We start from the raw sequence: 15,383 nt of genomic DNA on the forward strand, positions 1-15,383 counted from the left end.
CATGCTCTTGGGAGCCTGTGACCGAAGAGACATTCCTTCCTGTGCTCAGCTCACGTCTCCATTCTCAGTGAGTCTGGTGGGTGTGGCTTTGTTCCCCTAACTGAGAAATCTCAATTCAGCTCAGGGAAACAAGAAACAAAATCCCCAAAGCCCTAAAATGAGGCAACCTACAGAAATCCCACGGAACATACGGAATCGAGTGTTGTAAGCTAAAAAGCCTCCCTTTCTGCCAGTATTTCAAATCTGGTTGTGTGGTTAGAGGCGAATAGGTAAAATGAGGGCAGGGAAACTTTTATACTCTGGTGTGTGGTTTCTGGAAAGCCCAGAGTGGAATGTTTGCTGAGGGTGACCTATTTGGAACCACACCAGCAACTTTTGAAATACTGCTTTCTGGATTTCAGTCGATGCACATTTAAATCCAAGTCTGGGGGAGGAGCAAGGGCTTAAATAGAGAATTGCCTTCTTCCTGGCACGAACTTCTCTTTCAGGAACTGGAACCTGTTTATTAGGACCTCTTAAAGCAAAGACTGTTCATTATGCCTTGGAAAATCATCTGGCTGGTTCCTTTCCCATAGAAGTGGGGGGTGGGACTGTGGGACCTGAGTGGGGGTTGGGAGAGGACCCAGGTGCTCTTCTGTAGAACTGGAGAAGGAAAAAGATGATGAACAGTGTATTTGTTCGTGATATCTAAAAAAAAAAAAAAAAAAAAAAAAATCTGTTCTGGGACAAACATAGCTCCGAATAATCTAATTTCATTTCAGCCCCATTCTGGAAATGATGTGAAGAGCAGAGGTAGGCCAGAGGCTGATCCCACCAGTGGTCCTCTCTGAATCTCCAGGCCACATGGCCGAGAGCACACAGCAGGCTTTTTTTTTTTTTTTTTTTTAAGATTTTATTTATTTACTTGACAGAGAGAGATCACAAGTAGGCAGAGAGGCAGGCAGAGAGAGAGGGGAGGAAGCAGGCTCTCTGCCGAGCAGAGAGCCCGATGCGGGACTCAATCCCAGGACCCTGAGATCATGACCTGAGCCAAAGGCAGCGGCTTAACCCACTGAGCCACCCAGGCACCCTTTTTTTTTTTTTTTTTTTAATGGGAAGAGGAAGAGACCTGTGCTTCTGTATTGCAGCTCGGATTCCTTCCAGAAGCTTTTCACAGACTTGGTTAGAAACTGTCCTAAAGTGAAACAGTTCTAGGAAAGCTCTTTTCTTGTCCCATTTCCCAACACGTACTTCTTCACATTTATTAAACAATCTAGGTTAAAGATGTACAATCCTGTCTTATATCCCCTCCCTTGTCTTCAACATCTGTAGCAGATGATGAAGTCCCAAGGAGTGACCAATATGTGCAAACGTGAAGCAGGGGAAAATTCCATTTTGTTGATGCATTTGGGCAATGGTGGCTGTGTCTGCCCAGCCATGGGGAACGGAGAGGGTTCAGAGGTACAGGGGTAAGCTGGCATAATCGGCTGGTGAATCTAGAAATGTCCAACCAGAGATTAATTGCCTTAACAAGGGCAAAGGTGCTTCTACGTCTCTCCACGCCCCAAATTCCTAACCCGGTCTACTCCCACCAGTGGCAGGGCAGACAAATGCTGAGCAGTTATGTGGGGTGGCTGGCAAGCAGGTGGCATCTTCATCTACATGATTTAAGGGTCGCCAAAAGCTCCCTCTGGATCCGTGTCCCCTGTCTTCCCTGTACTGGAGCTGACACAGTTCCCCTTCTGTCCTTTGGTGTAAGGCCCAAGGGTTCGTATGGATGGTTTTCGAGTTGCAGTTTGTGTTTAGGTCAGCTTTAAGGCAAACTGGGTGATCAAGTGAACAAGAGGCCGGGAAGAGTCCTGGTGGGGCACTTGAGTCAGGGGTCCAGTTACGGACCTCGGGGAGCACCCAGGGAGCCCAGGTGGTTAAGGAACTTGATGTGGGTGGCAGACCCAGAATGGGGAGCAAATGGAGGCCAAAGATGACCACACACTGGCCAGGTCCTATTGCTTAGTTCTCCCAGGGCAGACAATTCACAAGTCACTGGAACTGACACAAGGGCCAGTTTTCCCAGCACCTACTGAAATGGATTTAATCTTCACTTTGGAGTCAAGGTCAAAGTGTAGTGGGAGCTCTGTCTCTGGGTGGGCTCTGGGGTCTGTCAAGGAGAGCTGTATTTTCAGTTCTCAGAGAAAAGTCTGATTTCTCTATGAGTCAAAAGTCGGGTCTGAATCTTGCTGCTGTCCCCAGTCACCTGTGTGTGTGGGGCCAAGATCGCTGAGCCTCAGTTTAGGTCAATGTACTTGTCAAGCTTCATTAATGTACCAGGTATGGACTGTGTAGGCTCATGGAGGAGTAAAGGTGACTGTCCTTCCAATAAATAAATCTTTATTTATAAAGATGAGAGCCTTGCATCTTCCTGACAGGCATCAAAGAAGAATGGACCAGGCCATGTTCCATAAACTAAAGAGCCCTACAGAAATGAGAGGACTTTTCCCAATAATGGGCCTGAGCAGAGTTTTCTACACAGTCGTTTGCAGTGTGAGCAGGTATTAAAACTAACTTTTATTTATTTAAAATAAGACCAATCCTCATAGTCTGTTCTCTTCTTTATTTTACACCTCAGGACAATGGCGGGGGTGGCTTGTGTACAAACCGCATTCTCCAGTTTCTGTATTTGATACTTTGACATTTGGGGCCTTCCCAACCTTGAAGGAACTCTCCCTTCTGGGTTGGCCAAGTCCCAGAAATAGTGAATGATTCACCTTTCCGTGCACCTTTCGTGGGCAAACCAATGCCCAACCCTCACCTTTGTGGGTCTCTCCCACTCTGGGCTACTATCCACTGGCTCTTATCATCCAGGCTTCTGACAACTAGGGACAGCCCCTTATTCAAGATTCCAGGTAGCCAAACTGACACCTGTTTACACCTCCTTGCTTCTTCATTTCCACAGAAACCATACAACTACCTAGCTCTTGCCCACATCCTCTCTTCTTCGCCCTGCCCCCTGACTTCCCCTGGTGCTTCCCTGTGTGGCTCCATGGTGAGCTGTGCCAGTTTGGAGGGGTCTGTGAGTATAAACCTCTTCTCCCCGACAGTCATTTCCATGTCTGTGAGTCTCACCATATTTGATTTAAAACAAATCTTGGGTCCCCTGAAAGCAGCTTGGTACATGGGTGCAGGACTCCTGGTAAGCACAGGTATAGACATACTGAACCAACTGTATGCCAGGTAACAGGGACAGGCCTGTGTAATGCAGCACAACACAGATTCGTGGGAGGCAGCAAAGTATTGGGGTGAAGGGTAGGATTTCAGGGTTAGAACGGGTATGAGCGTAGGTCCTCCACTTCCCATGGGTGTACCTCAGATTCTCTCATATGTATCACTTTCCTCCCTTGATTAGCAGGAATGATGCCAACAGGACCACTTATAAGGTTGGTGGGAGGATTCAATAAGATTATCAATGCAAAGACCCAGGACCTAGGACTTAGGAAGCACTCCTACTTTTATTACCCCATTGTTCAAGGCTCATTGAGAAGTAAACCTACAAAATCAAATTTGAAGTATTCCTTAGAGTATGTTAAAACATATTTCATAGGTCAAAAAGGATTGGATGTCGGTGATTTCATGGGGTTCCATCCTAGCTATTCATTTGTCTCTGACATGGTTGCTGTCTATTTTCATCTAAGTGAGAATTGTATTTCAGTTTTTCCACAATTACATTTGGAGACTCTGGTCTCAAGAAAGCCCCCTAACTTTGGTTGGTTCCACAGGCTCTGGAAAGACATTCTGGCACTCTTGGTTTTAAATTTTCCACTTAAAGTGCTGTGTGTTTATAGAAGTCACAGTTTAAAAAAAAAAAAAAAATCACACATAATTTCCACACATTCTTTCAGGGAAACAAACATTGTCTCAACTTGAAGTGAAAATAAAGGTTTGCTAGTTAAAAAAAAACAAAAAACAAAAACAAAAAACAAACAGCAACCCAGGTATTCACAATGAAGCCTCCCTCTTTCCTGAAACCCTCTAAACGGTGATAAGTGACAGGACGCTTCAAAGTGATACTCAGCAGCAGCTTAAAGGAGAGTTGCAGAAATGGAAATTAACAAAGGATGTGACTGTGGCTCACCAGCCAATCACGTGTCAGTTCCTTAATTAAGTGGTGCACTGTTGTCATGGGGACACGTGGGCGCCTTGTCCCATAATTCCTACAGTCTTGGCACTCCGGGGGGCCAGGGTGCCTTTCCCTTCCTTGCTCATAGCCTCATGGGATGCTCTTCTATTCCGGCAACTGGCATAATGGCCACAACACACATTTTAAGCAAATTCCAAAGCACTGTTTATATTAATTCAAAAATAAAGCTGTCTGGAAGGAGCACCATCAGCGTGAGGAGTACCCTTAAAATTCCTACAGAATGGCATTTAATATTATGATAGGGTGGTGTCTCTCAAAGTCCATGACCCCTTTCACTAAAACCCCAAGGTTCTTCTCCAATTTCACAACCTCAGCCCCGCCTTCTGATCTCCTGACCTATAATCTGCATTTTAACAAGCTGCCTCACCCAATGAACCCTGCACCAGGATTGGCATAACATTGGGTGCTTGACAAGGCACCTCTTGGGTCAGTTTCTTTAGCTAGCTACCATTTACTTAAATGTGTGATTGATTAAACATACATCTCATGAGATTTAGGAAAGCCTTTCAGATGAGTTAGGTTAGGCATGGTCAGGCTTTGGCTCTACCCCATTTAGCCCAGACTTAGGGCCCCACTTGGGAAAGCTGTCCTGCCTTTACTTCCAGCCACTCAGGAACAACTGAGCCCTGTTTGGGTAGGTTCCCAGAGGGCCCCCAGTTGGCCGTGGAGTCCATCATCCAGGCATAAGCCCTGAACATTAGGCTTGAAAATCATGTTGGCAAGACCAACACGTTTAGCATGTAGTTGGAGACTTTGAGACAAAGGATGTATATTTATGCAAGCAACATACAGCAGAGGATCATCTAAGGGTGAAGGGAAGATCTGGGTAGCCTCAGCATTAAGACTCAGGACCATCATGTTGGCTGGTTCTATTGGAAACTATGGGACTAATGTGGTGTGGGAATGGACCCCACTGTGGGTCTGGAGTTATAGAACAGTGACAGGGACATACTGGGCTGCCATCAACTCCCTGGGCCTCTTCTTTCCCTGTTTGTTCTCCTTTGGTATATTTCTCCTTTCCTCTTCTCTCTTTCCACCATCCCTGTCAACACGTCCTCCCGTTTTTTCCCATCTCTGCAGTTTTATGAAACATTAGACCATTCAAAGCGATTTATTTCATGTTGAGGTTGGAGGCCTGGAGCAAACCAAACTCTGACCTTTCTATGCTGGGCTTCACTGTGGGGCGGGACGGGGGCTGGCACTGCTGAATTTCTGGCATTGGGCCCACAACCCCATTTTCCCTAGGTCAAAAGTGAACAGAGGGTGTAACTCGAGTTTAGCGGTGCAGCCAGAGTTCGGGCCATTAGTTATCTGGGTAATTTCAGAGAGTAAGATTTTACTGTTAGGCTAATCGGCTTGATAACTCATCTGGGGTGGATTGCTGGCCCGTCATAAAATGGCCACTTCCTGGGTATTAGGGTCAGAGGGAGCAGAAACCCTAGGTACCAGACCCATGAAAACATGCCCACAGAGGAAGTGAGAAAAGGAGAATAAGGATGCAGAAACCAAGGTTCTGGATCTTCTCGTCACAGTGCAGCCTTGTTTGGCTGTGTGTAGGCTGAGTCTGTTCTTTATTAACTGTAAGTGGTTTCTCATAGCACAGAGCTATTCCATCAGCCCAAAAATAAGTAAATGAATAAAGTATATTTCAGTGGGACGTTGTGGCCCGGCATCAACACAAGTGTGGGAGTGCGTTCTTTCTCGAATGGGAGATAACATTTACGAGCACAAAATGCATCTTGGGAACATGGAAATCCAAATGCAAATAGGAAAAGCACAGATTCTCACTCCTCCTCCCTCAGTGAGTCTTATGTCCCCTTGTGCACGTTTGCATGATAAAAGACACTGTAGCAATTATATGACAATTAAAGCTTACCATTGTTGTAAGAGCGAAAATTTCCTACGAATTTTATGTATTCATAAGTTGGAAATTCCTTTGGGTTCAAGCTGCCTCTAAGAAGATGGCAATAAAACTCTAAATCGTTGTCAGCTGGGCCATTAAAGGAAAAAGAGAAAAGGAACATGAATAAGACATAGATTCTAGACTAAACAAGTTATGTCTTTGTGTAACTCCTGGGCATTATTCTATACATGGCCAGGACGTCTCTCTCCTGACGAGTGACTCTTGGACATGATTTTAGAACCTTTGCAGAGCAGGGGGTTCCCCCCATAGTTTGTATAGATATTTTGCATTCCCTACTCGGGCCCAATTAGTCTTAATTTGCTCACAGATGTCTGTGGTTGGTTATGTCGGCATTGATTAGTTCCGGTTGTTTTCATATGGTGTATTAAAATAAAGCTGCTCATATAGAGCTGCTCTCTTTAATTTAATCTTTTCACGTTGCTTTGAAGTAAAATCAGATGTACAACAGGACACATTATTCACAGAAAAAGAACCAAGGCCTGAACAAGTAAGCATGAGGCGTTTGTACTACTTCTATCAATGTCTGTGCTTCGCTCAAGGGCACATGGTTCAGGAGGCACTCAGGCTGGTCTTCCATCCAGGTCGCCAATTTTGAGAAAAACTTTAAAATTCCATAAAAACCACAAATGTATATAAAAGACCAGATGACAGCCTCAAGAGAAGAGAATTTGGAGTTTTGACCTAATTATTCAGTTTTCAGTTGGTGACTCGGTTATCATACAAATCTAGCATCACGGTGTCTCTAAAATGAGCAGATTGTGCACTGATTTTTGCATTGTTTGTTACTCAAAGACTCTCATGTTCAAAAAAAAAAAAAGAACTTCTTGTATTACATGCAAAAAATTCTTATTCTTAAGCGCCGTGCTTTCAAATTTTCCAGAGAAGTTAAATGTCATACATATTCCAAACGCCAGTTTTAGCTTTAAATTTAAAATATACCTCCAAGGATCTTGGAAATATTCTGAGTCGCCAGGAAAATTGTTCTTAAAATTAGTCCTCCCTTCTTAATTCATTCTAACCTCTTTTCAAAAGTAAAATTCTTATCTTATATCTTGTAAAACCAGTAAAGTTAAACTTACATTTTAAGTATTCTGGGGAGGGGGAATCTGTCACAAGCATATGGGAAGAAAGCATTTTATAGACTTCTGAGTGTTCTTGTTCTGGAAGGAAATTTAACAAATTCTGATCCATGACATCTGACTGAAAAAGAAAATAAAGAACAAAGGTACACACTCAACGAAGATGAAAAACAAAAGCCAAAGCCAAAACTGAACATTGAAGACAATTCAGAACTGGTTTATGAAATGAAAAGTTCAAGATCTGATTTTCTGTGAAGACCTCGAATCTATCAACCTGTCATCCCAAATTATAATCCAGAAGGTTTTACTTGCTCCAGTGCAAAAGTATTGTCCATGGACCCACCAAAGAGGAGTTAAGTCTAAGAAGTGTGCAGGGGGTCCTGCTCTTCCCAGAGGACCCCACCTGCCGACACGCCTATGTTCTGGCTGGGGTGGTGGGGACAGCGAGGGACCCCAGGGCAGCCCCACTCGCTCATGTGAAGGGCCCTGAAGAACGCATAGGGTTCCCTTCCTGACCACTAGGCCCACAAATGAACACCTGTTTACTTCTTAAAGGTCTCCTCAATCAAAGGAACCATGCTTTTTTTCTGAGTGACTGGGCACTGCCGTACAAAAATACAACATAGAATCTGGATACAGCATTGTCCAACAGAACTGTCTGTGGTGATGGAAATGGTTTATCATGTGCACTGTCCCTTATGAAAGCCACCACCCACATGACTATGGCATTGAAATGTAGCTGGTATGATCAAAGCCTGTTCTTTTTTAAATTAAATTTATTTTTAATTTTTTAGAGAGAAAGTGTGTGTGTGCGTGCATGTTGGTGGGGGAGGGGCAGAGAGAAAGAGAGAGAATCCCAAGCAGGCTCCACAGCCAGCATGGAGCCCAATGCAGGATTTAATCTCACAACCCTGAGATCATGACCTGGGCCGAAACCAAGAGTCGGACGCTCCACCCACTGAGCTCCCATATTCACTAGTGCATGTGCAAGCTGACAGAGGAGAGATAGGGAGAAGACAGACATGTCTCTTGCTGCCTCAATCTCCCTCAAAACTCCTCCTTTCCTGTATTTTTTTTAAAGATTTTATTTATTTGTCAGAAAGAGAGAGAAAGCACGCAAGCAGGCAGAGAGGCAGGCAGAGGCAGAAAGAGAGGCAGGCTCCCTGCTGAGCAAGGAGCCCGATGTGGGACTCGATCCCAGGACCCTGGGATCACGACCTGAGCCTAAGGCAGCGGCCCAACCCACTGAGCCACCCAGGCGCCCCGCCCCTTCCTGTATTTTTAAACACAATATTATACACCCTTGAATTTGTACATCCAGGTAACTCTCTGTTTTGTGCCCCCTAAAGACCAGAGGTTGACATGCATCCCCAGTGGCAGTCTGTTGCACCCATACCTCCACCTCCTATGTGCTCGATGTCCCCATGGTATTGCCAATGGGTCATCTGCCCATACCAGACACCCTGGTGGCATCCTCAGCTTCTCCCCCTTCTGCCCTCATCTTCGCATCCAAACAATATCCAAGGGATATGACACACTCCTCCCTCAAATTCTCTCAGATCTTCTCCCTTCCCTTTATTTCCATGGCTTCGACCTCCAGTCTAGAGCACCGTCATTTCTTATCTGGGGAATGAAATGACCAAACTGGTCTTCCCACAACGACTTTTGTCCCTGTCCAACGTGTTCTCCACCAGCAGCCAGAAGGATCCCTGTATCAGATGATGTCACCACCTTGCTTAAAACAATCTATTGGCAGGGGTGCCTGGCTGGCTTGGTCCATAGTGCATGTAACTCTTGATCTCAGGGTCGTGAGTTTGAGCCCCATGTTGGGTATAGCCCTGACTTCAAAATAACACAAAACAAAAAACAGTCTGTTGGCTGCCAAACACTCTTAGGATGATGCCTGAACCTCCCAATTCACTTCTGAGGTTTGTACTACCCACCCCCAAATTTCTTTTTCTCCAGTTGGCCAGCTACTTCTTCCTTCTGGGTCTTCCCCAGGCTGCATCCTGAGACGAGGACATCGTGCACCTCTCCTTGTGTTTGGCTAACTCCTGTGCCGCCTCTGGGTCCCTGCTTTGAAGGTGCTGGCCCTGAGGAAGCACCCACGGAAGCCACCCTCACTGCTGGCCTCTGGCCTCTGAAGCCCCCTGCTGTACTTGTTCTGTGGCCCTGCAACTGCTGGGGAGGGGCAGGTCCACCAGACCGGAAGGCCCATTGAGGGACCAGGCCCACGTCACAGCAAGACAGAGAGAGCCCCAGAGATTGGGACTGAAAGGTGGCTCTGCCCCCATATCAACCAAAAGGTGAGGAAGCTGTGAGGGTGGCATGAGCTGCTGGTCAATCACTCAATGAATGCTCAGCGTGATGAGGTGTTTCATAACCATTCAGGAAAGCTCTCCAAGTTTTCTTGTTCATTCACATGCTGATGTGTGTCCTCTGTCTGCCTCATCCAACGGGAGCTCCAGGACAGCAGGGGCCCCAACTGCCTTCTTCATGCCTGGGTGCCTGACACCAAATGGTGATTGGCCTTCAACAAAAATGCACTGAATAGGGGCGCCTGGGTGGCTCAGTGGGTTAAGCCTCTGCCTTTGGCTCGGGTCATGATCTCAGGGTCCTGGGATTGAGTCCCACATCGGGCTCTCTGCTCAGCAGGGAGCCTGCTTCCTCCTCTCTCTCTGCCTGCCTCTTTGCCTACTTGTGATCTCTGTCAAATAAATAAAATCTTTAAAAAAAAATGCACTGACTACCTGAAAGAAGTGGAAGCGGGCAAGCATGACAACAGGAGTAAAAATAAGGCACCCCAAGAATACGGAGCGTGGTGTAGAGGGTCCATGCATAAGGACAGAGAGGCTCCCAGGAAATGACTCAGGTCCGGGGTGCACCTGAGCCTGGGTGGCTCAGTTGTTAAGCGTCTGCCTTTGACTTGGGTCATGATCCCAGAGTCCTAGGATTGAGCCCTGCATCGAGCTCCCTGCTCAGTGGGAGGCCTGCTTCTCCCTCTTCCACTACCCGTGCTTGTGCTCCCTCTCTTGCTGTATCTCTTTCTGTCAAATAAATATATAAAATCTTAAAAAAAAAAAAAAAAAGAAAAAGAAAAAGATGGTGTCTGTGGGGCAGCCAGGGCATTCCAGGCAGAGGGCACAGTGCATACAGAAGTATCAGAGGGGAGGGAGGAGAGCAGTGGAGGCAGATACTGCAAAGAGAAGTGAGGCCAGAACCAAGAAGGCTGCAGAGGAGTGAGTACCTTGTCCTGAGTGCCTGGGGTGGGGGTGATGGGAACCACTGAGGGGGCAAGAGAAGGGGAGGGCAGGACGATACCTGTGCTCTCTGGCCTGAAGAAGGACAGAGCGCAGGACATCAGGCTAAAGAAGGTCAGTCTGAACAGGCACAGGGAAGGGGAGACGTGATGCATAGGAGGGAGCATGCAAACAGGTCACCCGACAACAGAATCCACCCAACACTGACTCAGGGCCCCCCATGTGCCCGCCACTGCCTTGGGCACTGGAGGAAACCCAAGGGAGCAAGCGAGCCCCTCTACTCTTGCAGCCAGCTGTCCAGGGGCTGTGAGGAAGGAGCACACCATTTGGTGGCCGATAAAGGACAGGAGGAAGAAAAGGAGGGACGCCCAGCTTGACAGTGCCCGGGCTTGATCTCCGTAGGCAAAGTCTCTGCAAACCCCTCACGAGCCTGTGCTATCATTTTCTCCCTCCAGCTCTCTCCGAGTTCCTTCTGATGTTCTTGATTTTATTTTAAGCTCATTCCCTTTAGTTTTTTAGATGATGACTAATGCTCACAGACGACAGCAGTCTTTCTTCTTAAAGACACTGCAGATACAAGAAAATGATGACTAAGTCACTCCATGGCCTTTTCTGGGAGAGCCAGGTGGAAGCCCCCTTCCCTTGTCCTGAGTATGACAGAGAGCAGGGCTCTGGGGCTGCCTGACTGAGCTGCTTCTGTGGAAGGCGGCTGGTGGGTCACAGGGCTGTGGGGGCAGCTGGGGCTGCAGGTTCCCCACAGAATAAAGATGAACCCCGGATGGAGGCTGGTGGGAAGGATGGTGAGGATTATGAGCTCACACCCAGAAAGGGCTCAGAGCCATGCCTGGCACATAGCCAGCTCTCGCTATGTATTCACTATTATATTACTATTATGCCATTTCCCCGTGCCAACAAGCAGCACAAACACTGATAGTTAGAAAATTTAAACCCTCATGCTTACCACAGAATAAATTCTATCCGCAATTGAACTGTCCCTTGAATGAGCTGAGCTCTGTTTATTAAAATGACAGCAATTACGGAGACAAAGGAGGGCGCGTGCCATCCGCAGCCATCTTGCCCGCTGAATCACAGTGTCGGGACTATCATTTACCTGTTGGAGACAGAAGGTTTTCTACCCCAACTTACTGAAGGTCCTTGGTTGCTTTCTCAAGAATTTTTACCAAGACTACTTTCACCATGAACGCCTGTCCTTATTCCAAATCGCACCCTCTCCCAAGTTTCTTCTTGTGCCCCTTGGGAGCCTGGGGGTGATCTAGATGTGCTTCAGAACACAGCAAGGCATTGTCCTCTCACTCCAGGAACCAGCGTTTGGTGGCACCCAGCAGAGCTCAGTGAGCCCATCCACGGAGCTCACAGAAGCTGGCCAGCTGAGTTGGAAGGGAGCCGGGGGACGTTCTGTCCAGCAAGGACCCAAACAGACCCTGGTAGTTCTGGCTGGAGATGTGTTGGCCACAGTGAGAAGTCTTGGAGAAGGGGCAATCGTGAGACATCGTGGAGAAGCCTCACCCTGAGAAGAGGCAGGAATGGGCTCCCCGAAGCAGTCAGGGCCTCAGTCTCCGAAAGGGCCAGGAAGTTGGAGACACATCTAATAGGTTTTGGTGCACTTTAAATTCAGAATCAAACTGATGGCCCAATGGTAATGCATTTAGAAGCTTGTACAGGGAGTGGCGTTGACCCTAGAGTAGTGAAGAATTAATTAGGATATAAAAGGTACCAACTATAAAAAAATCTCTGTTCATGAAAAGAATCTAGAGAGAGCGAGGGGAGCCACAAGAGGAGAGAATATATTTGTAACACATAAGCCATGGTGTAAGTCCTAAAATGAAGGCTCAGTGTTAAACGCTGCCTTGTCACCTAGCAAAACTGGGAGGCCCTCGATGGGCCCAACTGAAAGTTTTCCTTCACACTCTGCCCCTATGGGAAGGCCCCCTAGCTAAACAACGCTCTTTGTCGATGGGGCCCTGCCAGCCTGCCGAATTATTCAAAGAAACTGGTCTCACCCCTGTAGGGACCAGGGGGCACCCCAACCTCTTGTTACTATGAAGCCTGCTTCTCACGGTCCCTGCGGGGGCACTGCTCCAGGGTGTGGTCCCATGTGGCCCTGCATCCTGGTCTCCAGGTTGTGAGCTCAGGAAACTAATAAACTGTGGTCGAGCACCTGTGTCCAGCCAGACCTCCTAAGGGAGAGCAAGCAGGAGGAGATCGAAACAGTATCTGGCAGAGGACTAGTGTTGAGAACATGGAAAGAATGCCTCCACATTACAAGGAACAAACCAGATGGTCTGGTAGAAGAATGGCAAAACCCCCGAACAAGCACTGTGTTCACAAAGGAGGAAATCCAAATAGCTAACAAGCATGTGCAAAGATGCCCACTCTCCTTAGTAACTGGGAGGAAAACAAGTTAAAACTCCATGCGAAAGTCTGACAAATGCTAAGAAGCCAGCCAATCCACATGCTGTGATATGGGGCACCTAGAACTCTCGACTCTGCCGGTGGAGATGGTGCAACCATCATTAACAACGTGGTGTCACCGGGTACCCGTGAAGCTGCACCCACTATCCAATCCAGCCATCCTACGTTAAGTTCTCCACGACATGCTTGCAAATGTTCATTGGGAAACACAAGCAGCCTGTTCACAAAGGCACCTTCCAGGAGTTCCAACCTGGAACCGATGCAGAAACGCTAGCACATTCCTCCAGGGGAGAACCAGGCAGCAATGACATAAACCCATGACCACCACCAAGAAGAGTCTGAGATGGATGGATCTCACAGACAATGTTGAGCAACAGGAGTCCATTTCCCAGGATTCTATTTTCCTAAAGTTAGCCAGAAGACAATACTAAATCATCGTGTTGCATGACAAATCAAAAGTGAGTAGAACTACAAAGAAAATCAAGGAAGCAATGATCATAAAAGCCAGGTAAATGGTCATCTCTGGCTGGGAGGTGGGATGGGAGAAGAACAGATGGGAGGTTCTGTGCTTCCAGACATACCCACCTGTATGTTTGCACTCACTCTATCATGGGTTTAAACACTGAAGGAATGTTTCATGCATACTTTTGTAAGCATGCTTTATAAAAATCAAAAGCATATTAAAATAGAGAAAACTGGGGCCCCTAGGTGGCTCAGTCAGTTAAGCACCTGCCTTCAGCTCAGGTCATGATCCCAGGATCCTAGGATGGAGCCCACGCTGGGCTCTCTGCTCCACAGGGATCTGCTTCTCCCTCTGCCTGCTGCTCCCCATGCTTGTGCTCTCTCTCTCTCAAATAAGTAAATAAAATAAAATAAAATAAAATAAAATAAAATAAAATATGACCTGAACTCCTTTAACCTGTGACCAGCTCTGAGTTGCATGCAGCCACACCTGCTACAGCCCTCCTAGACAGAGCTACCCACCGCTTGGGTCCTGCCCAGAGCCATCTCTGACCAGATGCCCGGGACTAGGTGTGTTCTCCTGCAGGGGAGGACAGGGTGGGGAAGGAAGGGCAGAGCGACATCTCCTGGGAGGTGTTTCATGGACTTGCTGCTGTGTTGTGTGGTAAAGTCAGCCATGGGTTCTCTTTCTTTTCTGCGACCTCCTCTCCTTGCCGTGACCCTGGCCATGGGAACCTGGCCCTTTATCCTACTTTCATCTTGTACTGCTTGCTGGAGCTTTCACTGGGAGAACCAGCATTCCATGGAAGTAGTTTTGGTTTGTAGATTTCTGTACGTTTATAATCACTTGTGCCTTAGATTATTTTCCTTCAGGGACGTGGTGCTGTCCATGCACACATTTCCTACTTTGGAGGCAATTCCCTCTCCTGCTGAGCTGTTTGCAATTGCTCCCAAAGTAGCAGCCCCATTTAAGGGCTCAGCCCCTCACTCAACAGACACTTAGGCACCTCGGGTCTATGCTCAGGCCTGGAGATAGGACCTCTGCCTTATGTACAGACAGCATGGTCCAGCTCGTTAAGCAAACATGGCACTCATTAACAAATAAAAACAGGGAAATTAGGTTCTTCAGAAACAAACAAAAGTTTATGCCTACTTTGGGTCTCATTTGGGTCTGCCTCAGCCATATTCTTTCCTAATTCCATCAGAGGCATGTTATATCTTTCCTGGAAAGTTTTCATCCCAGAAGCTCCCTTTAGCCCTTGGTCCCCCATCCACTTGCTCATCGACGATGCCCACATTGCTTCTTTGACTGCTTGTGTTAATTCTAGACACCAAAATGTGCTGGTGTCACCACCCCAGGAAAGTTTTGACTTTGTCTTAAAACCATTTCCTGCTTTGAGCCGCTTTCTTTTTTCTATCAAATTGGAAAAGAAAGCTCTAGAATATTGCATCAGAAAATTGCTATACAAAAATCTATCATGTGAGCTTTTGCCATGTCTGAGTTTCTAGTAGTAGGAAGGAGACAGAGAGACAGTAGCCTAACGGTCTCAAAAGAAGAAAGGAATTCTTGCTGCTTTTTATCCCTCAACCTTCCTAGTCACCGACAGGCCTCCAACCCCAGGCCCTACAAGGGGCAGTGGGACCCAACCCCTGGCATGCCAGCCTCTGATACCAACAAGAGGCACGGCTGCTGGGGCCCATGGCCTCCTGCCCTGCCCACACTGTACCTCTGTTGGACATGCCTTCCTTCCCCATCCTCTCTTCCTAAGCATTGTAATTCTCCACAGCAAATGTGATGTAGCTCAAGGTCTATGCCAGGTACTATTCCAAGTGCTTTACACCCATGAATTCATGTAAGGGACTCTTAATGGTGCTTGTTACATTGTGAGTGACTCACATGGGACTTTTCAATGGCTGTGTCATCCATGGACAAGTCCTGTGCTCCTTCTGAGTAATAAGTAAGTCCAAATTGAAGTGAATTAAAACAAAAGCAGAATTCTCCCATAGAAACCCAAATTCTTGGCTTTAGGAAGACACCAGAGTAGAGTGGT

General features: G+C 47.0%; 1 protein-coding gene across 5 annotated transcripts in view; it reads right to left on the bottom strand.

Annotated features, from left to right (window-relative positions):
- Window positions 1-15,383, bottom strand: part of NPAS2 (neuronal PAS domain protein 2) — a 125,270-nt gene that overhangs the window by 32,853 nt on the left and 77,034 nt on the right. For all 5 annotated transcript variants that reach the window (XM_059134493.1, XM_059134492.1, XM_059134491.1 and 2 more), the window contains exons 6-7: window positions 7,178-7,298; window positions 6,051-6,164 (exon numbers count right to left, since the gene is read on the bottom strand). In XM_059134493.1, the coding sequence (XP_058990476.1) occupies window positions 6,051-6,164; window positions 7,178-7,298 (235 nt within the window). The remainder of the gene's footprint in view (window positions 1-6,050; window positions 6,165-7,177; window positions 7,299-15,383) is intronic.

This window comes from Mustela lutreola, chromosome 9 (assembly GCF_030435805.1).
Source record: "Mustela lutreola isolate mMusLut2 chromosome 9, mMusLut2.pri, whole genome shotgun sequence".
Taxonomy (NCBI): Eukaryota; Metazoa; Chordata; class Mammalia; order Carnivora; family Mustelidae; genus Mustela; species Mustela lutreola.